This window comes from Pleurodeles waltl, chromosome 5 (genome assembly GCF_031143425.1).
Source record: "Pleurodeles waltl isolate 20211129_DDA chromosome 5, aPleWal1.hap1.20221129, whole genome shotgun sequence".
Lineage (NCBI taxonomy): Eukaryota > Metazoa > Chordata > Amphibia > Caudata > Salamandridae > Pleurodeles > Pleurodeles waltl.
Window position 1 is genome coordinate 1,551,331,147 of NC_090444.1, and position 24,723 is coordinate 1,551,355,869.

At 45.6% G+C, this 24,723-nt stretch overlaps 1 protein-coding gene across 1 annotated transcript in view; it reads left to right on the forward strand.

Moving 5' to 3' along the window:
• Positions 1-24,723, forward strand: part of TPO (thyroid peroxidase) — a gene marked incomplete at its 5' end in the record, with an annotated part of 635,329 nt that overhangs the window by 542,564 nt on the left and 68,042 nt on the right. Inside the window, one exon of the mRNA XM_069236627.1 lies at positions 7,959-8,129. Within this exon, the coding sequence (XP_069092728.1) occupies positions 7,959-8,129 (171 nt within the window). The remainder of the gene's footprint in view (positions 1-7,958; positions 8,130-24,723) is intronic.

Here is a 24,723-nt window from a genome sequence, read left to right on the forward strand (position 1 = left end):
CGAATGATGACTGCGCCAACACCCTCGCTCCGCTCAAGAAATCCTCCAACAACCGTACCAGCACTAAGGCCATCTGGTTCACCGCCGACCTTCAGGCCTCCAAGCGGGAGTGCCATAAAATCGAGAAGAAGTGGCGCCACGAACAAACAGAGAACAACCATGCTGCCCTCAAGACAGCCATCCACAAGCATCACCAGCTCATCCGGACCACCAAAAGATCCTTCTAAAAAGATCACATTGACAACAACTCACACAACAGCAAAGAGCTCTTCAGCATCATCAAAGAACTCACCAACCCCAGGTCATGCTCCATCGACCCCCCTCCTTCGCAAGACCTCTGAGACTCCCTCGCCACCTTTTTCCATCGCAAGATCATGGACATCCACGGCAGCTTCAACTCCTCGACCCCCACGACCACCGCGGCCACCACTAACCCCAACGCACCCAGCCACACCAACCTCTTGCTCGCCTGGACCCACATCAATGACGAGGACACCATCAAAACCATGAGCACCATCCACTCCGAATCTCCCTTTGACCCCTGCCCCGACCAAGTCTTCAACAAAGCAAGCCCCATCATCGCCCCCCAACTCCGAATGACCATCAACAGCTCCTTTGAGACCGCCACCTTCCCGGAGAGTTGAAAGCAAGCCGAAGTCAACACCCTGCTAAAGAAACCCAAAGCAGATCCCGGACACCTCAAGAACTACCGGCCATCTCCCTCCTTCCCTTCCCGGCGAAAGTCATCGAGAAGATTGTCAACGGCCAACTGACCCGTTTCCTGGGGGATAACAACATGCTGAACATCTCACAATCTGGATTCCGTAGGAACCACAGCACCGAGACCGCCCTCATCGCCGCAACCAACGACATCAGGACCATGCTCGACAAAGGGGAAACTGCTGCCCTCATCCTCCTGGACCTCTTGGCCACCTTCGACACTCTCTGTCACCACACCCTCTGCATTTGCCTCTATGATGCAGGGATCTGCCACATGGCCCTGGACTGGATCACATCCTTCCTCTCTGGCAGAACTCAGAGAGTCCGCCTCCCTCCCTTCCTGTCTGAAGCCACCAAGACCATCTGCGGTGTTCCCCAAGGATCCTCTCTCAGCCCAACCCTTTTTAACATCTACATGGCACCGCTCGCCAACATCGTCCGATCCAACAACCTCAACATCTTCTCCTATGCCGACGACACCCAGCTGATCCTCTCACTCACCAAGGACCCTGCCACTGCCAAAACCAACCTCCACAAAAGACTGCATGCCATCGCCAACTGGATGGAGAAGAGCCGCCTTAAACTTAACTCGGACAAGACAGAGATCCTCATCCTCGGCTCCAACCGCTCCGCATGGGACGATTCCTTGTGGCCAGCTAATCTAGGAACCGCACCAATACCCACCACCCACACGCGCAATCTAGGTTTCATCCCAGACTCACCGCTTGCCATGACCCAGCAAGTCAACACCGTCTCATCTTCCTGCTTCAACACCCTTCGCATGCTTCCCAAGATCTTCAGATGGATCCCCACCGAAACCAAAAGGACGGTCACCCACGCCCTCGTCAGCAGTAGACTGGACTATGGCAACAAGCTCAACGCGGGAATCACGGCCAAGCTCCAGAAGAAACTGCAATGTATACAGAATGCCTCCGCATGCCTCATCCTCAACATCCCACATCGCAACCACATTTCAGCGCACCTCAGAGACCTACACTGGCTTCCCATCAACAAGAGGATCACCTTCAAACTCCTCATTCACGCCCACAAAGCTCTCCACAATGGGGGCCCTGCCTACCTCAACGAGCGACTCACCTTCCACAATTCCATCCACCAACTCAGCTCCACCAACCTTGCCACCGTCCCTCGCATCCATCGTACTACAGCTGGCAGCAGATCCTTTTACCATCTCGCCACCAAGACCTGGAACTCCCTACCCGTCCACCTACGACAGACCCAGGACCTCCTGACCTTCAGGAAATGCCTCAAGACCTGGTTATTTGAGCAGTAGCAATCCTTCCCCCACATCAGCTCCTTGAGACCCTAGCGGGTGAGTAGCGCGCTATACAAATGATTGATTGATTGATTGATTGATCCAGTGTCCTTGCACCATAGGAAAATGGGGTTAGGTTCCACAACAGTCAGTAGGGTGTGTCTGTCACAAACAAGGGAAACCAATCAGGGGAGGTTCACTTCCTGGCAGTGGGTTTGGTCTTCACATCTCCTCCTGGATATCTGGGTAGATGTCCATGTTTGCGGGGGGTCATCTGCTACAGAAAGTGGGGTGCCTGAGGCATGTCCTTCTCCTGGCCGGGCCTCCATTCCACTAGCAGCTGCAGATGTTGAAAGGCCTGATGACTCATTGCTAGTGGAAGTGGCCTACTGTTGGGTGCTAGCCCTACTCAGAGTAATGTTGATGTCCCTCAGCAACCCAGCAATGGAAGCCAGGATGGCATTTTCATTGTTGCCACTGCTGCATGGCTTCCTGGTAGTTGTCCCTCTGCAGGTTTTGTATTTCCCCCATCATGGTGAGTTCCTAGCCCATCATGCCTTGGGAATTTTGGTAGGCTCCCAAGACTTGGGTGATGGTGTCCTGGTCAGTACTGTCCCTTTGAGCCCCTATCCTCTGGCCCAGACCATCCCTCCCACGCACCCTAACCCCACATGCCTGTGCCCCTGGCAAAGTCTGCCCACTCCCAGTGGTGGCAGGATCATCATTGTCAGGGGGGGCAAGAGGAGACTCAGGTACCTGTTCTGGGGGACACACAATGGAAGAAACTGTCCCTGAGACACAGGTTTGGGGACGAATGGTTGTCTGTGATGTGGATGCAACAGGGTTGGGAGGAGTCAATGTAGGCAGGGTGAGGCTGACATTTGTAGACTGAACAGGTGTCCCTGATGGGCCAGCTTCGTCCTAAGTATCCAAACATCAAAGGATGTTGTCCTCACTGGGGCCTTCATCCAGAGGGGTTGTGGCAGTCTTTGGTATCCGCTCCATGGTGACAATGGCAAAGTTACCTGTAGAAAAAGTGGAACACACAGTTGCTGTTAGTGATACAACAAGTGATGTTTAAGTTTGAGTAGTAGTGATGTTGTGTGAGATGCACACACTGAATTAACATGATCCCTTGGACATGACAATGGCAGGTGCTGCTAATTCTTAGAACAAAATGAGACTCAGATATTTCAATACCAGACACCATGCTCAATGCTGTTAGAATATGTTGTTAGTTATATGACTGCTGATACCCTCTTATGTTGTTTGACTACTGAGATGGGTGATTACATTTTTTGCCTAGTGAAGTGTATGGCATGATACATGGTACAAAAAGCTGAACAATGCACAATAGTGTCTGAGTTGACACACAGTATAGGAGTAGGCAATTGACATTGCCCTCAATCTGGATGTACTGCAAGTGCATCCAGTCTGGCATCTAGTTTTCCACCCTCGGTGAGTAGATTTCAATATTAGGAATCTTTTTTCTAATGACAGTTTAATGGGGCACTCAGCTATAGCTGTGCTTTGCTTGTAATGGTTGTGGGAGTGGGCCATTTCATTGCTGTCATTGCCATAAACTGTTTCATAGTGGAACATTCATGATGGATTACATTGCTTGTTAGTTTCACATGCAGGACATCTCATATTTGGTGCACTGCTCTTGTTTTCTTTATGGTGGGATAGGGCCTTCTGGGAGGTGTAGTGCTGTCAGATACCAGTAATTAACATGCCAATTCCAAGGGCTGTGGACCCAGGTGAGTTTAGTGGACATATAGCATGCCAGAGAGGGGTATTTGTACAGTTGGCCCAGCGGGGTGGTGGGTGGTTTAGTAATTGAGGTGGGGAAATATGGTGAAGGAGCATGCAAGACAAAACATTTTTGTGACAATAATATTGTAGCGACTTGCCCGACTCCAGTCCCCCACGTGTTTCTGTCAGGCCCTCAGAATGCAATATGTCCAAGACCTTCTCCTCCCAAGATGTGAAAGTATGGGGAGGAGGTGGGGGCCACCAGCCAGTTTTGAGCACCACCAGCTGGTACCTGGTTGCAATGGAACGTATCTTACCCCTGAGGTTGCTGCACCTCTTCCTGAGGTGAGGTACTGTAACAAACAAAGATGGTATGAAATGTTAGTGATGAGGTGTAGGTGCTGTGATGTGAGTAGGTGACGGTTGCTGTGTATTGTGTATGATGGTAACTTGGGTGTGTATGTTGTGCAGGTGTCGGTGTGTATGCATGGTGAAATATGTATTGGTGCCAAAGTTTTTCCCACAAAATCTGGGATAGTTATTTCTACTCTGTGGCTGTGAGTGGTGTTCTGTTTGGAAAGGATTGTGGGTTGTGTAGGGGTGTATTACATAATGGAGTGTGTAGGTTTGTCAGGTGTGTGGATGTGTGTCAGGTGTGGGGTATTCAAACTGTCCAATGTGATGTGGTTTTCTGTATGATGTGAGTTCAGACCACTGCAGTTCGCACCTCCAATGGTTTTCTGCCATGGAAGAACCGCTGTTGTGATTTGTGGATCGTAATCAAATGGGAGGATTTTTGTCGGGCTGCCGGTGCCGGTGGTGGGATTGCCTCCTTTTTGTCTTCCTGTGTCCTGGTGGTTTCAGAATTTGGGCTGCTTTTTGGTGGACTTCACAGTGGGACTCTTAATACGGCGGTCAGATTACCACCAACATGGCGGTGTTTTGGAGGCTGTCACTGGGGTGGTCTTCCCAAAAAAACACCAAACTCATAATGAGGTCCTTAATGTGCAGTTATGGTTACAACCAAAAACCTAAAACTATTTAAATTTGCCTGTTATGGTTGAGTAAAGTAACCATAACATGCACCTGTGCTAGGCAAAACTAATGATTTCACATAGAGCATCTCTCTTGATGTGGTAAATTACTTAATTGAAGATATCATTGATTACATCTCAAATGACATCACTGATGATCTCACTGATGGCATCTTCCACGATATGGCTATTGGTGCTTTTTATGATTTTATAAATCATGTGAATAACAAATGTAGCTATTATATTAAATGTAACTGGAGTAAAAACTAATTTTATAATACATTGATTTGGATTTCCTGTTTTTATGAAAGTGTAATCTGAAAGAAAGAAATATATTTTTGATGGTTAAGTACATTATTTTGCTGTGTCCCTTCTTCTGTAGCAATAGTAGGAGCTTCCATAATAGTTATACCTGGGTGTATGTTATGTGCGGTACTTTGATATTGGGATAGCAGTATTACTTTTTTAAGGGTACATTTCTGTTTGCATATGTATATCTTAATACATGTGAATGGTGTACATAATGCTATAAGTGCTACTCCTTGTGGTCCTTTCACCAACTTTATCGGGCCGAGTCATGCACTGCACTCTGTAGTTTGCTGAGTAGTTCTAAAATAGAAATACTTAGTTACTACAAAATTCTATTTACAAGCCTATGTACGGAGACCTCTGACTCTTAAACCTTTGTTGTGTGGAATTCTCCACCCCAGTTATGGAGGTCTCCACTCACATAGGTATATGTTTTAGTTGTAAATGTGGGAAGAATCTCAGGAAGGAGCTAGAAAATGGGGAATGCTTACTACTCAATAGAAAGAAATTTAGGAGTAGTACCCGGGCTTAGGGAAGGGTAAGAAGGAGTTAGGGAGGGAAATGCAATCAAAGAAGAGTGAGCCCGTTGCTATTAACAAACTGGACTTCTAAAGATACTACAGCTAAAAGGGACATAAAACAATCATAAACCTCAACCCAGTCTTGGAGTAAACTCAGCACCACACATGGCCACTCATATGTACTGCAACACACCCCCATTGAAAACAATGGAGGCTTAATATAGCATTCCATAGGAAATAATGTTAACTAAAATAAATTATTCAGAACATTAAATTATATACTTAAAGTTTGAAGTTTTACCAGTTATATTTTTTTTTTAAATAATATAAATTAATATTTACATTGTCATTTAAAAATCATCAAAAGTGTAACATTAAAAAAGCTACATAAACAAATATGGATTAATAATATTTTTAATATTATTTCATTAACAATTGAATCTAAAAATGATAGTGAATGTGGGATTGCTTACAAAAATATGTCAAATAATATGTACAAATTGTATTAATACATTGCATTCATTTATTCAACAGTTAGTTTACTTTAATGTGTAATTATTGTCATTCTAGGTTACTAATAATTATTCTAGGTCAATGTACATTATTATTGTATATTAAATATTTTTATTTTATTTTAATAATTATTAAATGTTATCATGTTCTATATGCCATATCTTACGGAGATCTCCACTCCCGTGGTGCAGACCTCTGCCTATGTGTAAAAAGTTGCCAGTAGTAACTTTTCACTAATGATTGTTGATCTAGCATACGCTGTATTCAGTTTTGAGGTGATGGAGAAATATAAGTCTACACCTAGTATGAAATTCGCACTTTGAAATGCTGAATAGCAAAATAAGTATGAAGTTACTACAGGGTCAACATGAGTAAATTTTCCTTTGTAAATAGGACAAAAGATTTGACAGGTTGACAGTAAATATGTGGTTATATGATGCTACTTAAATGTATGTATTACATATAAGTTTTTTCAAATCATATAGTGTGTGTCGTGGTAGGGTAATCAGTGTTTCTACAACAGCAATTATGTGGGTGTTTTTTGTGGTGTTTACATTTTGTGATGTGAATGTGTGCTGCTGATTTAGCAAGTGTGTTTTTTGAATGTTGTTTGTGTTAATGTAGTCTCATTTAACATGCAATGTGGGTTGCAATATATAATCTTATAAGCAGTGCATAACGGGAATCAAGTTTTAGTTAGGTTACTGAAGCGTAACTTGCAAATTTCAGTGGTTATTAGGTTTTGTTTGCTAACTACTACTGCACTTGAACTGAGCTTTTCCAGTGAATTCAGGGGAATTTAAACACATGTTATGGATTTATGAGCATTCTTCAATATAACTTTACTTCAACCGTTGTTTTGTTTTCAAACATATTTGTTTGGAACAGTTTCTTTGGAACTCAACCACTGTTTATGGCTAACCACCACAGTGGAAAGACTTAGGCTATCCATAGTGGGGAAAGGATCTTGGTCTTTTCACAACTTGTACTAGACAACTTACCAGACCAGCACATGGCATTTAGTCATGTGAAGCAAGATCATGACTTATGGGAAGGCTTGATAACCTGCCTGTCAAGGAGTTTGAGTAGCCAGACTCTGGCCCTCATTCTGACCTTGGCGGGCGGCGGAGGCCGACCGCCAAAGTCCCGCCGTCAGGTTACCGTTCCGCGGTCGAAAGACCGCGGCGGTAATTCTGACTTTCCCGCTGGGCTGGCGGGCGGTCGCCTTCAGACCGCCAGCCAGCCCAGCGGGAAAGAGGCTTCCACGATGAAGCCGGCTCGGAATCGAGCCGGCGGAGTGGAAGCTGTGCGACGGGTGCAGTTGCACCCGTCGCGTATTTCACTGTCTGCGCAGCAGACAGTGAAATACATTTAGGGGCCCTCTTACGGGGGCCCCTGCAATGCCCATGCCAGTGGCATGGGCACTGCAGGGGCCCCCAGGGGCCCCGCGACCCCCCCTACCGCCATCCGGATCTCGGCGGTCCGACCGCCGGGATCTGGATGGCGGTAGGGGGGGTCGGAATCCCCGCGGCGGTGCAGCAAGCTGCGCCGCCGCGGAGGATTCAATGGGGTCGCGGTACACTGGCGGGACCCCGCCAGTGGTGCCGGTCCGACCGCGGCTTTACCGCCGCGGTCGGAATCCCCATTGGAGCACCGCCGGCCTGTCGGCGGTGCTCCCGCGGTCCTCCGCCCTGGCGGTCAAAGACCGCCAGGGTCAGAATGACCACCTCTGTCCCTAAACTATTCTAGTGGCTCAACTGTTCAGATTAGCCCAAAAAGGGAATACATCCCAGTACCTCAGTCCATGCTTACTTTGATTTCTTTATCTTTCAGCTGGACCTTGTGGATTTCCACAGAAGATTCCTAATGGAGACTTTGTTTTATGTTCAGAATACAAAAACTCACTTGTGGTTTATTCATGCCATGATGGTTATCGCTTGGAAGGAAAGGAAGAAATAGCCTGCATAGAATACCACTGGACATCTCCTCCACCAGTTTGTAAAGGTATTCATTTGGTAAATGTTCACATCACGTATGTACCTAATCATTCATCATAGGTATAATTAACATGCATATCTTCATTGGCTTCTGATTGAGAATCAAATCCATTTGAAAGATCTGTGCTCCATGCATAAGACTATGTCAAATTCAGGGCCATTTTATCTTAGATGTCTGGTAGTACCCTGTCATCCCAGTCAACTTATTTGACCAAGCAATAGCAATCTTTCAATAGTTCTCAGAGTGAAGAGCACTGGCCAGGGTGGTCAGGGTCATCAGTCTTTCTCCTATCTGTGTTGCTATGAGGTCTGGTGAGTCCTGACCGGTTTTCTGAATGCTCCAAAAGACATGGCTCTTTTGAACAGTGTCTCTCTGTTAGAAATCTGATTGTATACCAAAAATGTGTAGTGCTGGGAAAGCCTGCTGGGGGGGCTTTGCGCTGTACAAAACCATATAATAATAATAATACTCTTTTTATTAAGAGTTCAAGTTCATGAAAGCATTTCTTTGAAAACAAAAGTGCATGAGCAGTTCACTTGCCATGCAAAGTTAGTCAAGGTGGCCTAGGACAAGTTGTTGAAGCCTCAATAGCCTCACCTAATACAGAATAAAGCTAGTTATTCCCTGTCCACTCTTCCTTGAAAGCTTACATGCAGTGCCATTTTAGGTCTTACCTACAGACAGCTTTAACTGCCAGATGGCAACAGAGCTTTTGCATCTAATATACATTTAGCATGGGCTTTGGGTCTACCCCTTGCTCATGATTATTTGGCATGTGGCTTATCTCACTTTTCTGCTCCTGGTGTGATGTATTTCATCCCTATTGTTGTGTTTGCCATATATAAAGAGTACTTTGACCACACCATGTTTGTATCCTTCCACTGCTGATGTCATGCGTTGCAGTCAATAAAGGCTATTTTCTCTCTATATCTCCATCTCCCCGTGTTCTCCCTGCTGTCCTAACCCTTCCCTTCTGCTGCTCTTCTTATTTAAAAAGCCCAGTGCCTGTTTACCTCTCAGGTACCTCACTCTGCCTGCCGGCCACCACTTTATCAGCAGCTGGGCATCTTTGCAGGTTTTCAAATCATTCCAAGATAGTCAATCTTGTGTGTGCATGCTTGCTTGAGTATACCCTTGTGGTCATCTTGGAATGCTTTTTTTGTTTAAAAATATTTTAAAAATGACCGCAGTAGGTTCATGTACAATCAGTGTTGCAACAAATATTCCAAGGAATTAAGGGGGTCATTCCGACCCCGGCGGGCGGTGGGCGCCGCCCGCCGGGCGGAAACCGCACAAACACCGCCCTGCGGTCAAATGACCGCGGGGACCATTCGAACTTTCCCGCTGGGCCGGCGGGCGATCTTCAAAAGATCGCCCGCCGGCACAGCGGGAAAGCCCCAGCAAAGATGAAGCCGGCTCCGAATGGAGCCGGCGGATTTGCTGGGGTGTGACGGGTGCAGTTGCACCCGTCGCGATTTTCAGTGTCTGCAAAGCAGACACTGAAAATCTTAATGGGGCCCTGTTAGGGGACCCCTGCACTGCCCATGCCAGTGGCATGGGAAGTGCAGGGGCCTCCAGGGGCCCCACGACACCCGTTCCCGCCAGCCTTACACCGCCAGGAACAGGCTGGCAGGAAGGGGGTCGGAATCCCCATGGAGGCGCTGCATGCAGCGCCGCCATGGAGGATTCCCCCAGCCGGGGGAAATCCGGCGGGAAACCGCCGGACCCGGCTGGGCGACCACGGCTTCACAGCCGCGGTCGGAATACCTGATGTAGCACCGCCAGCCTGTTGGCGGTGCTACCTCCGGCCTCCACCCTGGCGGTCTATGACCGCCAGGGTCGTAATGAGGCCCTAAATGCCTTGTGTAGAAAAAACAGATTAGATAACACAGTCTATGCTTTTTCCATTCTGCTCTATTTGTACCTGTTTTTGTCTACAAAAGAATACCCTAGAAACCTGTCACAACATACCCAATCACAGAGGCAAAATTAATATTTTAGAGCTTTTTGCTTGAATGTAGATTTACCTTAAATGAATGAAAGACAAGAGGTGTCTGGCAAAGCAGGAACAGTCTGTTTAATTAAACACTAGGGCCAGGTGAGCACAGTACATAGTTGGGGTCTGATGACTTTCTTTCAAAGTTACAGAGTTTTGAGCATCTTTTTATACATTATCTTTTTTATACGTTGTCATGGCGTGGGCCAGTAAGTAACATGTGCAGATGTCCAGCTTGGGGAGCAGGTGATCACTGAGTGTAGTGTGTGCGCTATGTTCTGATCTGTTGTGTGTCCCTAACCTCAAGTGGCATTTACCCTTATGGTGTTCTGGAAATGTGTACCCCTCCAGCCAAATTCATAGGACCTTTGTGGTGTTGCTGCCTATCTGGGGAATCAATAGTAATTTTTCCTCTTTCACCTGAGGTGCTTCTGCCTTCTTCCTAGGTACCTGCTGTCTCTGATTTTATTCACCATTTGCATTCAACAAGACCACTACCAGTTTCAAATGCTGCCTTTTGTCCTGATGTCAGCCCCGAGGACTTTTAAAAAACATTTGGCTCCAGTGATGGATTGTATCCATAAAAAAGGATTTTCATTAATCCCATATCTTGATAACTGCCATGGAGTGGCTGGTAGTCCAAAGAGACATGGACTGTACAGCAGACCCTGCGAAATGGGCTCACCTGCATCTCTATCCTTTGGTTCACCATCTGTTAAACCTTTGGAATCTACCCTTTCAGAAATTCAAGTTGATGGTCCCAGTAGAACCTAAAATAGCACAATTTTTCCAGTGATGGCTCCAATTAAAGCCTTTGAGCAACCGTTGTCACTTTCCCTGCCCAAACAGCTTTTACAAAACATTTGGCTCCCGTTGTTGGTTGTATTCACACAAAAGGATTTTCATTCATCCCATATCTTGATAACTGCCTCTTCTTTTTTGGGGGCAGACGACTATCACATTTTCTGCAAGATTTTTCAAGAGCATGGATTCATGATAAATTTTTAATAGTATGATCCAGTGCAGAGTCAAACACGTCAGTTCATTGGAGCACTTTACAATATACACCTAGGGAATGTGTTTCTTCTGAACCACAGAAAGGAGAAACTAAGAAATCACTTGCAGAATCTTCTATCAAAGCCAGAATCTTGAGGCAGGGAGTGGCTGGTAGTCGAAAGAGACATGGACTCAACAGCAGAAACCTGTTAAATGGGCTCATCTGAATCTCTATCCTTTGGTTCACTATCTGGTAGACTTTTGTAATCCAGCCTGTCAGAAATTAAAGTTGATGGTTCCAGTAGAACTTGAAATAGCACAAGCTTTCCAGTGATGACTTCACCCAAAGTCTTTGAGCAACGGTTGTCACTTTGCCCTTCCTCATTGCATGGTAATTAAAAGAGATGCCAGTGGGTTCTGATGGGGAGCAACATTCAGGGCCAAGGTAGTGCAGGGCAGATGGACCTGCAGGATCTGGATATGTCACCCAACCGAAAGGAGCTAAAACAGTTGACAATGCTCTCGTTCATTTTATTCAAGACCTGCAGTAGCAAGCAATCCTGATACAGAGAGGGAGTCATGTTGTCAGGCATATTTAACTCATGGTGTGGATCCTTAATATAAATGTCAGACCATCAATGGTATGTAATATCTGTGTCATAATATTGTTGTTATATATATATATATATATATATATATATATATATATATATATATGTCAAAAGAAGATCTCCACAAAATCTGAAGAAAGTATCCGCACTATGAGGTGAATATTGTATAAGGGTTTATTAGTGATTGGTATTGGTGGAAATATCCCTTTCCCTAATGATAATACATATATATTACCTACAAGTAAGTAGTTATAGTAGGTAGTTATCGTTAGGACAAACTCTTCTCATAGACCAAGCATTTTTTGTTTTGCTAATATCCTTGGCGCCATTTGACAAATCTTCACAACATTTTCTAAACTACTTTGCAACCTACTGCAGCTGCTGTGCAGAAAGTTTCAGAGTGATTTGTCAAGCGGGCCTAAGAAAAAGGGGGTCTCAATACTCTTTTTCCCCATGGAATGTAAATGAGGATTTTGCAATTTTTAGTCACAGCTACAGTCTGAACCGATTAACAGAATTATGCGAAATGTGGTAAAAAGCTAGATCTTGGTGTACAAAAAGCTGTTTTTATAATTTGGCATAATTCTCTTCAGTAGTTTAAGAGTAATTAATTAAAGGAAAAAAAATAGATATCTAGGGACAAGGATCCTTCACAGATCTGCCCACATGTGATCTGTGGGTACCAGCAGGAGGATCCCCGGATCCAAGTAAAAAGCAAGATCCTGATAGGATTGCCACGACCTGAAAGAAAAGTTGCAGCTGCCATTTCTTTTCTTGGAATGGCCCCCAGGGAGACAACATAAATAAAAACATACATAAGGGGTCAGGATAGAGGTATCCTGGCCCCACAGGACACATGGAGGAGTCTCTGAGGGACCCCACAATGGCAAAATCTGCCCAGATCTTTTTGTTTTGCCCGCCAGCTCTACTGTGGCACACAACATGACCCCCAATGTAAATCCATATTAGATCCACTGATCCAAAGCACAATGTAAAAAAATAAATCACAAACTCAAACACCATACCCCCGCCACGCACACACTCACTAAAAAAACCAAAGGTTAAAGAAATTCAGCAGTTATAGTTATACCCATAGTTATACTTATCTGAAGAAATTAGAACTTGCGCTATTAAGCACATTTAGGCCACAAGTTGTAGTTTCTTAACATAAGAATAACTATAAGTATACCTATAACTGCTGTATTTCTATGGTTTTGTGTGGGTAAAATGTGAAACTTACTATAACATCCCTGTAACCCTTGCTATTTTAGTGTATGTGTGTGTGTGTGTGTTGGCATGTAAAGCCCACACTGTGAGGATCAGTTCGGTCCTCACAGCATGGGTAAACACTGTCAGTTCCAGGCAAACACTATCTTTGTGAGGACCGGTGCGTTAGGAGGACCGGTCCCGGTGGTTTCGAGTGAGTGCATCAATAAACTAAAAGTGAATTTACACTTGCCTCGGTCTGCTTTGTAACCTTCCGTACTATCAAAGCGAGTTTGGAGTTAGAATAGTAAATACACACTTCATTACAGTCAGTGGGCAGTCCTCATAATTATAGGTATGTCATGTGTGTGTGTGGGTGTGTGTAAATAAATGTGTGTGCTACATATACATATGCGATATATAGATGTATATGTCCAAATAATCCTTGATAATTTTTCAAGATTACAGTTATATCTAAATATCTTAAGCCAAATCAGGTGAGTACCAGATGCTACATGGTGAGAGTCTTGCATGACAGGAATATACCTGGATAGTTATTATTAGGTCCATGCTTAAATAGTAAAAGCATTTTTCGGTTTGCTGATAACTTTGGCACCGTTTGATGAATGTTACAAAGCTTTACAAAAAAAATCTACCTAGGTCTTTTCTGGAATGTTTCAGGGTGATCCATCAAGCTGGGGATGAGAAAAAGGGAATGTCCCAAAATAAGTTTTCCAGATGTATTTTTCAATAGGAAAATTAGACACTCCTACAGCCAAAACAGCTTAATATGTTTACACTACATTTGGCAGAAAGCTGAATCTTGGTCCATCTTTTGTGATTTTGTCTAATAATTATGGGGAAATTAAGATTCAAAATGTAAGTATACCTCATATAGCGGAGGGTCAGCGGAACTGACTGACCTAAAGATAAGAGCCCTTTGGCTGCCACCACATTAACAAAGATGTAGCACCAGCCATTTTAGGACTCTGGTCTCAGTCCTAGAAAAAGAGTCAAAAAAACAAATGGGTAGCGGAGTAGAGATACTCTGCCCCCCAGGCCTTGGTGGGAGTCCAAGAGGAAACCACAGGCCAAAAAAAATATTATTTTTTTTGCAGTTACAGTGGATCTGCAGATCTGTGGCACCGATGAAAGAAAAATGGCAATCTCACACCCTTTTCAACAATGAGCACAGACCCTTGGCCAGTGTAATCATCAATGGGAAGCGGGGACCTGGTGCTAGGCCCTGCACCCAACCCCAAGCCACACAGGGCTATCCCCCATTTTTATAAGAGGTCATTTAAAAGTCCATTTTCTTATTCACAAATTTAAGTATATTGTTCATTTTTCTTTTTTTGTTAATTTGTAAATTGTGTTTAATCATTCAGTTTTCAATCTGATGTTGCATTTAAAACTGTCTGATTCAAAATAATTGCAAACGTATCCCATATTTTTTGTAAAAGGTCATTTAGAAGCCGATTTTCTTTTATACATATGCAAGATGTAAGCTTGCCAACAAAAGTTAATTTATGTATATAATTTTAAAATAAGTATAATATCCTTTATTTGCAGTTTTAAAATTGTGCAATTGTAATCTGTAAAGTTAATAATGTTTAAAATCTATTTTGCCAATGTGATGATTGCAACCTGCAGATTCAAGATACTGGTTATGAAAAGAGCCCACAAAGTATGTATTAGATCACTTGGTATTTATGTAAGTTTGACAACAGCTAATTTAGTTTTTAAGTTATTTGAATGCAATTATTCATCATTGTATAGGCATGGGCAAAGGCTGTGCAAACACGTACAAATGCATGTAAAATTCAACAATCATACCCCTAACATAGTATGATAGACACCCCCCAATAATGACATGATATACAGAGAGAAAATATTCTGAATTCAATTTACAGAAAAGTTAACTAAAATACAAGACAGATATGTATTTTTCATATTTTATTAAACAGAACATATTGAGGGATAGTTGTGAATTTAAGGGGTAAAAATTACAGGAGACAGGTGTGACCTCTGAGATAGTGGGTAGGCCTCCTCATTCCAATTTTACAGGTCTGCATTCCATTGTCAGAAAACATCCATAGTGTATGATTTGTTAGTGACTTAAGCTAATCCATGAAGAGCTTCCTCTGTCTTGTGTTCTTTTATTGCAGAGAAATCTGTTGTGGCCTTCCAAGTGGCTACAGATCCAGATGGCTTTTTTCTTCTCAAAGGACCACAATGCGGGTGTGTTCCAAGATTGCCACTGACTCCTAGTTGGGCTTCAAAGTAATACTCCCTATGTATATGAAAAGTAATGATTACATTTCATTCTTTAAACTATGAACAAAGCCAACATTTTAGCTCATGATACAACGACACTTAACTTATGCCAATGAAGGAAAGGGAAATTGGAAATAGAAGGGCTTGGCTATTGAGCAAGAGGTTATTGGGAGCCTATTGTATGGTCACCTTGTTGAGACAGCTCTAGCTTTTTGTCACAGCTGGTGTCATCACCACAAAAACTATTCAGATAGGGTCTTTGGGCCAGCCGCCTTCTTCCATTGTTTCAGTGAAGTGTCACTGATATTTTGAAACAGGTCACCGAAGAGTTAATCTAGCTAAAGACAGCTTTAGCTGTGTGACTAAGCTCAGGTCATCAACACAACAATATTAAGAGAAGGGCCTTGTGTTAACCTCTTTAAGTTATTTGTTTGTCTTACTTTTATTTTGTGCTTAACGTTGATACTACACGTCAGCTGGTTTTTTACCTAAATGTGTTTGTGCACCTGATACGTTTTGCTCTTGAATATATTATGTACCTAAAAGTGTCTCTCCACTGCTGTTGCTGTTGTACCTAAATGTTCTATACACCTAAAGTAGTTTCCACACTGCTTTGGATATTTAACTATTGGTGCTTGTTTCACCTGGTTGTGGGTTTACGTCTAAAAGTGATTTTGCATCAACATTTATTTTGCACCTAAATATGATTTGTACTACTTAAATTGTTGTACACAACGTGGTGCAGATATGATGGTTAATATCCAAGAACTGGATCTACATTTTTGCATTTAGTGTAATGAGAAGCTCACATTTCTGGTTATGGTAACCTGAAATAGTAAGATTATTTTGAACAAAGGATATTTGTGCTTTTTCAATCTAAAAAACTAACCACAGCATTGTGGTCTAAAAAGGTATGTCATCAGTAACAAGAGTAGGTCAGTTTTAATGATGTGCAACCTGAAACTATGTTACTTGTCACTGATTTACACTTTCTGGCTGGCAATGAGGGCTTGTGTTTGTGATATCTGAGTACAGATTTAGAAATGCTTGGAGAAATAGGACCTCTGAATTATTGCTGCACACACGCTGAAGCCTGATCTGATATTAATTATTATTTGATGGCCATAATAGGATTGAATGAAAGGCCATTGTTCTTGCAGATTCAGTATCGGACTGCAGCAATATGCAGCCATGGCTTATCATTCAATACATAGAACAATTGTGGCAGTTGTGCGTTAATATAGCTTCACACTTGCTTGACAGCACATTTAGGTGCAAATTCATCCATTGCGCAATCAGAGCATGATTGTGGAACAACTTAGGTGCACAGACCATATGCAAGCCAAGGTAGGTACAAAATCAGAGATTAATGAAAAAACACTTTTAGGTGTAACATTAACAGCTCTTGTACCTCCATTCTCCAGGGCTAAATGTTGTTTGCACTATTAAATCCTACCATTCACCTTTCAAACTATGATAAATCTACTGCACATTCCATCAAAGCTGCCATCATGAACTTTAGATCTGCGATCAGTGATGCTGTTTGCATATCTGTCTTAATCCAAGACTATAATCTTACTGCAACTGTAGTCACAGAAACCTTGTTCTAGTGTTTCTTTATACCGCTATGTGACCTTATGATAATACTATGACGCAAAGTCCTCCAGGTCAATGCATCAGAACTGTTAAGGGTGTTGCCCTTAACTGCAAGGAGTCCCTTAAAGATAAACTAATTAAAACAGTAAAATATTTTTTTCTGTTACAACGCCTCTCTATGGTCATTACAAACACAACACCTTAACCACTGGAGCTGATCATCCTAAACCATCCACTTGGCAGCAGAAAATTAATTGTCGATGTATTCATTGTTTACAGCACTGATCTACAAATCTCCTCTTATATTTTTTCCTGAGACATTGTAACTTTCATTGGGTAACAAGGAATCATCCTTGTATCCCTTCTCAAATCCTCTTTACTAACCAACTACATTTGACAACCTTGTACTTTCCTGACCCACAATAGGTGTACTTTGCACCTGATTTTTGATTTCCCAGTGGGCTACATGGCCGAGCTGCTTTCAGAGCTGGATAGTGTACCATGGCCCCACCACAAAAAAACTATTTGCCCCACTGTTGTGCCCAGCTTCTTCAGTGTTGGACAGGTTTGAAAATGTTTCCTAAGGTTGATGTCCCCCTGGAGAGAAAACATAGAAATCTCCAACCCTTTCAAATTTTATTGCTCAGACCATTTCCTGTTTCCTGTGACCTCAGTACAACATCCCCATGCTCAACCAGGGACAGAAATAGTACAATAAAGCGACTTTAAAAACTACTTGAAAAAAGACCCTATACTACTTGAGTGGCTCTGTAAAACTATTTAAGAAAACCTCAAATTAATGCGATGGTTATCGAAAGAAAATGTGAAAACCCTTTAAATCTCAGAAAGGTGCTGGAGAAAACCTCTCACATCCAAACCACACAAATGAATCCACAGAGGAGCCTCTACCACCTTTTATAGTATCTAAATGTAATAACTTAGACTCCCACTCTGCAACTAACACATTGCCATCAGGAAGGAAATAATCAAACTCACACCTAAGCTAGATATTGCATATTTGAAATTTGACTAAAAATATCCCTTTCTCTCTTGCCTTGGGTATGTTAAAGCTAGTCATCACTAACATTAAACCTTTACATTTCTCATTATGTCCCATCCTACCATCACACAAGAACCAAACTTCAGTCCCCAATCACGGTTCACTTCAGGGGACAACGCCAAATCCTCCATCCTTACAAATGTGTATCACACTTTTCATCTCCTCAACAGCAGCATCTACCTATGGTTATTCATGACCTTTCAACTTAGCTTTACATTGTTGACCATGACATCCTCAAAAAACCTCTAAGCAAGACACAGGGCATGGAAGAAACAGTGCTCACCTGATTGGAGTTAAATATATCAGGTAGATCACATTACATAACAATCCACAGTCTTTTGTCAAAACCTCTTAAAATCCGACCTGTGCCATTGAAATATCTATCCTCACCTCCTTACGGGTCAATATTTATATAGAATCATTAGGTGATATTGTAGCAAAGCTTGGAATCTCCTTTCTATAGTTTGCTGCTGGCACTTAGTTGTATATCAAGATTGAATACTAAAACAACCTGAAGGCCTAGCCTACTCCTTTAAGTTTGAACCCAATGACAAATATGAAACTTTAGCTGAAGCCAAAAAAGACAGATTTTCTCCTTGCAGTAAATGTTTGGAATTACCAATAAATGGCAAAACAGAGCTAACCAACACAATCACCACATGTAAATATCATTGCTACAGATTTGAAATATGACTCCAGTGTCCTCTTCAAGTCAAAGAGTTGACCAGAAATGCCAGATGCTAGCTAAAAATCTTTCAAAGTCCATTGCCCTAACTGGCTGTCCAAGTCGTAGTCATCTTGTATGTTTATTCTGTGGAAACATATCTTACCTTCAAAGTGGCCATTTACTCAATGGCAAGTCTGATCTCAAGTACAATCGCTATCCCTAGGCTGGCTTTCTCTGAAACATCACTGTGCATACATGCTTTACCTACAGGCAAATCATTTGAATAAGCCACCAGAATATCTATCCCAAACACCTCAGAACTCTGGTTGTAAAAAAAAACCTGAAATTCAAGCCGTGCTCCTGTACGTTCATAAACGGCTCTGCCCTTGCAGACAATAAGTCTTTCTGCATCTCTGTGTTAGAGCTTCTATTTAAAACAAAATCTTGTTTGTACCTCTTTGATCTTTGTGTGTACATTCAACAACAGGCTTTTGCAGCACATTCAGCAATATATATTGGACCAAACTCAGCATCAATTTCTTATTGCAGCCTATGCTTTAAATGAAAAATGTAGGGGTATGTTTTATTTTCAACAAATTTGTTTGATGTTTTGTTCCATTTCTCAAATGGACAAGCATAAATCCTGGAATTAAATTGAAGGAATTGTTGTCCTGAATGTCTGAGGTTCATCAACACTAAGGCCCTCATTACAACCCTGGCGGTCGGTGTTAAAGCGGCGGTAATACCGCCAACAGGCCGGCGGAAACAAAATGGGATTACGACCACGGCGGAAACCGCCAACATAGACAGCCACTTTAACACTCTGACCGCCACAGCGGTACAGACAAACAGCATGGCGGTCACCGCCAACAGTCAGGCGGAAGACAATGTACCGTCCACACTATTATGACAGGCCAATCCGCCACCTTTTCCGGGGCGGATTCAATGTGAACAAAAGCATGGCGGAAACAGGACTTGGAAGGGGACACACTCACCTCTACACAACCCACGAGGAACCAGGACGACATGGAGCCTGAACTCCAAATACTCCCTGCAATTGTCTTCCTGCTCCTCTACCAGGAGCACGACCGACGGCGGTGACGACCACGGTGAGTACTGCACCTACAAAACAGGGGAGGGAGAGGGAAAAGAGAGTGACACACACACGCAACACACAACACCCCCACCCTCACCCACAACAACACACACACCAATACATGCTGAAACATGACATTTACACCCCTTAACCCCCCTGGAAGAACGCAATGACAAAAAGAAATGAGTTGAACGATTGTAACCATGTAAAACCCATTAGTCAAAATTTTACATACACTATAAACAAATATGTACACCAAGAATTCAAGTCCAGGTACTGCACCAATATAGTCCGTGGACCACTGGGCCCAAAATGCATGGGAAAGGCCCACACAAGATACCTGATCGAACCGGAGAGAACACTGCAGGGGCATCAGATGGAAAAAAACAGGCACCTCAGGGGGAAGGGAAGGAGGGGCACCTCAGCCAGATGAGTGCACGAAGCCCGCTCCACGAGGGGGCTCCATTCCCATTGATGTATCCTGGGGAGTGCAAAGCCACAGTCTCTCAAGTCTCTCCAGTGGGTGGGTTGCCCACTGCTTTATCCTGGGGAGTGCAAAGCCACAGTCTCTCAAGTCTCTCCAGTGGGTGGTTTGCCCACTGCTTTATCCTGGGGAGTGCAAAGCCACAGTCCCTCAAGTCTCTCCAGTGGGTGGATTGCCCACTGCTTTATCCTGGGGAGTGCAAAGCCACAGTCTCTCAAGTCTCTCCAGTGGGTGGTTTGCCCACTGCTTTATCCTCAAGTGGATAACAGTCTCCACTGGTTCTGGAGGGGGCTGTGTGCCCAGAGTGCTTCATCCTGCCAAGGACAGAGGTAGTGGATGCCTTTCTCCACTGGTTCTGGAGGGGGCTTTGTACCCAGAGTGCTTCATCCTGCCAAGGACAGCGGTAGTGGATGGCTATCTCCACTGGTTCTGGAGGGGGCTTTGTGCCCAGAGTGCTTCATCCTGCCAAGGACAGAGGTAGTGGATGCCTTTCTCCAGTGGTTCAGGAGGGGGTCTTGTGCCCAGAGTGCTTCATCCTGCCAAGGACTGAGGTAGTGGATGTGACAGTCCACTGACGGTGGGGCAACATGGAAGCTGCCCAGGCCCCTTGAACTGACCACCAGCCTCGTACTAATGACCACTGGGGATGGCAGCCATGTCTGCGGTGGTGCCACTGGCTCAGGATGTGGCGTGGCTGCTGGCGGGTTCACTGACCTCGGTGCTGGCGGCGGTGTCATGAGCGGCGGTGCTGGTGGCGGGCTCACTGACCGCGGTGCTGCTGAAGGGCACAGTGTCTGCAGTGCTGGTGAAGGGCTCAGTATCTTGGGTGCTGGCGGTGGTGCCTGTGGCGGCAGTGCATGTGGCGGTGCCAGTGGCGGTCTTGTCCGCCATGCAGGTTGGCGGCAACGTTGACTTGCCTTTCTTTTTCAGGCCCTTCCCCACCTTGGATGGTGGTGCAGCTGTCTTGCCACTCCCAACTGTGTCTTGGCTGAGCCCTTGGTGGCAGGTGTTTTGGTCTTCTCCCTCCGGGATGTGGGCAACTTCTTCTGTTTTGGAGGAGGGGGAATGTCCTTGGACTCGCTCCTTGGGACAGTGGCAGCCCTGTTGCTTGCCGCACTCCAGAATCCGGATAATTCTTTCACCACTGTGCCCGGTGATGTGGTGGCTGAGGTGCTGGGTTGGGACCTGGAAAGGCAGTCCCTAGGGGACGGAAGGTCAACATTTGAGAGGAAAAGCTTTTTTGACACACTGGTACGGGTAGATGGAGGGGGTTTGGGAGTGGAGGAAGAGGTAGTGGTTGTAGGAGGTGTTCGTATACTGACTTTGGGTGAAGGTGCATGGGCTGGAGGCTGTCGTGAGGTGGATGGCTGTTGGGTGGGTGTGTGGCTGCGTTTGTGTAGTTTGGGAGGAGGGCTCACAGACACACCTGGAGAGGACACAGGGGATGTGTGAATGGTAGTGGGGGTGGTGACTGCACGTGAGCGGTGTGTGGTGATGGGTGTGCTGGTGATGGAGGTAGTGGCTGAAGATGTAATGCATGCAGGTGTGAGTGGAGACGTGACAGGGAGGGAGGAGGGAGACGTGGAGGAGGGGGACACAGTGGAGGCAGTGGATGTTGGCATGTCTGCATGGGTATGATGCTTGTGTGAGTGCCTGTGGGATGTGTGATGCTTCTGTTTGCCTGCGCCACCCTTGTGTGTTGAGGTGTGTGCATGCTAGTCTAATGGTGTGCTTGGGATAGGCTGAGGTACTGGGGATTGGGTCTGGGTGGAGGAAGTTGGAGGGGGGAGGCTAGACACAGGGACAATGGCTGCCATCAGTGCAGAGGCCATAGCCTGAAATGCTCTCTGTTGGGCTGCCTGGCCAGAATGAATGCCCTCCAGGTATGCATGGGTCTGTTGCAACTGCCTCTCAACACCCTGGATGGCATTCAGAATGGTAGACTGCCCAACAGTGAGGGATCTCAGGAGGTCAATAGCCTCCTCACTGAGGGCATCAGGGCCCACTGGGGCAAGTCCTGAGGTGCCTGGGGCGAAGGAGATGCTCACCCTCCTGGGTGAGCGGCCAAGGGACACACGCTGAGGGGCTGCTGGGAGGGCGGTGCTGGCTGTACCTGTTGATGCAGGGGGCACAGAGGGGCGCACCACCGCAAGGGAGCTCTCATCAGAGGAGGAGTCGGTGTCGCTGGTCTCTGCTCCTGTCCCCGCTGTGGAGCTCCCCTCGCTCTCCGTCCCACTGGTGACTTCCGACTCCGTTGTCTCAGCCTCCAGGGCCATGTGGGATGCAGCTCCCTCCTGCTCCGGTGGCCCAGCTCCTCCGCCTGATGATTCTAATACACACAAGAACAGGGAGACCACAAAAAGGGGGGGAAGAAAGAAGAAAAACATGTTCAGTGCATGCAGTACCGCTACCGTAGGTGGACACTACAGACGCAGCAGCCCTCTGCACTACACCATGTACAGGAGCCTGACTAGGTGTTGATGGCTCTTACCACTAGTGGGGTTGGGGTGCCACTCAGCCTGCCTCACAAAGGGTCCTTGCCTACAAAGCTCACCCTAGTCTAGGGGAACCCACTGCCCAGCTCCCCCACCCAGACACCTCCAATGCGCGCAGAGTCAGATGGATGTGATGGTACTCACCCCCTTGTGACTGTTGTGATGCCCTCAAGCGCCCATCCAACTCCGGATACGCCACCGCCAGGATCTGGAACATCAGGGGGCTCATGGTGCGACGGGCACCCCTCCCATGTTGGGAGGCCATCCCCAGCTGGGCCTCCGCTGTCTTCTTGCTCCAGTGGCGAATGTCCTCCCATCTTTTCCGTCAGTGGGTGCTCTGTCTGTGGTGGACCCCCAGGGTCTGGACGTCCTTGGCGATGGCACACCAAACATCCTTCTTCTGGTGGGCGCTGACCTAGAGAAATAGTACAGGGCAAAAGGAAAAACTGTAGCCGTCCGGACCGTCACAGTCATTTGCCCACCTTCCCACCCTTGCCCAGACACACATACACTCACCGTCCGATCATGCAGGCCTCATTCACCCCCAACCCCCGTATCTTCCATCCACACCACTGCAAACAGGCATTGCCCATACAGCATGCTCACAGTGTACTCACCTGTTTGTCTGGAGGACCGTAGAGTAGCGTGTACTGGGGGAGGACCCCATCCACTAGTTTGTCCAACTCCTCCGATGTGAAGGCAGGGGCCCTTTCCCCAGACACATGAGCCATCGTCGCTTCCAGACTGAGGTCACAGCAGCACTTGCAGTGTAGGTCCTCTCCTGTCGAAGATCAGGTATCAAGTGATTGAACCGACAGAAAATGGCGGTCACGTCCGTGGCGGTGCGTACCGTCACCGCCGGCATATATCGTCATTGGCTCCTGGGACCCATAGGGTCCGATGTTAACCAATGCAGGATTACGCCGTAGTCTTTGACCGCCTACCGCGACGGTGTACAACGTCAGCGCAGTTACCTCATATCCCCTTCTCCCACATTACAGGTCAGGCAGCTGCCATTTCAGGGGGCCACATGGCATTAATTTTAAATGCGTCACATATATCTAGGCCTTGCACACACACAGAGACAGGCACATAGCGGATTGACAAATGTGTGCAATAAAATTGTATTTTTCCTATCTCAGTGTTGGCTGACTCTGTGCTCTCTGTTCTCGTCCATAGGGCACGTCTGCTGGGGCAGGAGATGAGATGGCGGCATCCTCCGGTGTACAGACCGCTGGTGGACCTGTCGACAATGGAAGAGAGACATGTCATAGTCACCTACAGACTTGATCATGCCACAATCCATGAACTGTGTGCCCAGTTGGAGCCAGAACTGATGTCAGCTATCCGCCATCCCACAGGAATCCCCCCTCTAGTGCAGGTCCTGTCAGTACTCCATTTCCTGGCAAGTGGGTCTTTTCAAACTACAGTGGCCATAGCATCAGGGATGTCTCAGCCAATGTTCTCAAAAGTGTTGTCCAGAGTGTTGTCTGCCCAGCTGAAACACATGCGCAGCTACATCGTGTTCCCTCAGGTGGAGGATTTTCCTACAGTGAAAGGTGACTTCTATGCCCTGGGACATATCCTCAACATCATAGCTTCCATTGATGGTACACATGTGGCCTTGGTCCCCCCACACAGGAGTGATCAGGTGAACAGAAACCGGAAGAGCTACCGTTCTATGAATGTGCAGATGGTGTGTTTGGCAGATCAGTACATCTCCCATGTGAACGCCAAGTTCCCTGGCTCAGTGCATGACGCTTACATTCTGAGGAATAGCAGCATCCCTTATGTGATGGGGCAACTCCAGGGGCACCTTGTGTGGCTAATAGGAGAGGACAAGGACCCTATACCGTGTGAATAGTTGGATGGGTCTGGGGTTGTCCCTAAGGGTTAGTGTGTGTTTAACAGTTGTCCCTCGACATATGCAGGTGACTCTGGGTACCCCAACCTGTCATGGCTACTGACCCCAGTGAGAAATCCCAGGACAAGGGCAGAGGAACGCTACAATGAGGCACATGGGTGAACTAGGAGAGTCATAGAGAGGACCTTCGGCCTCCTGAAGGCCAGGTTCCGGTGCCTCCATATGACAGGTGGTTCCCTCTACTACTCACCA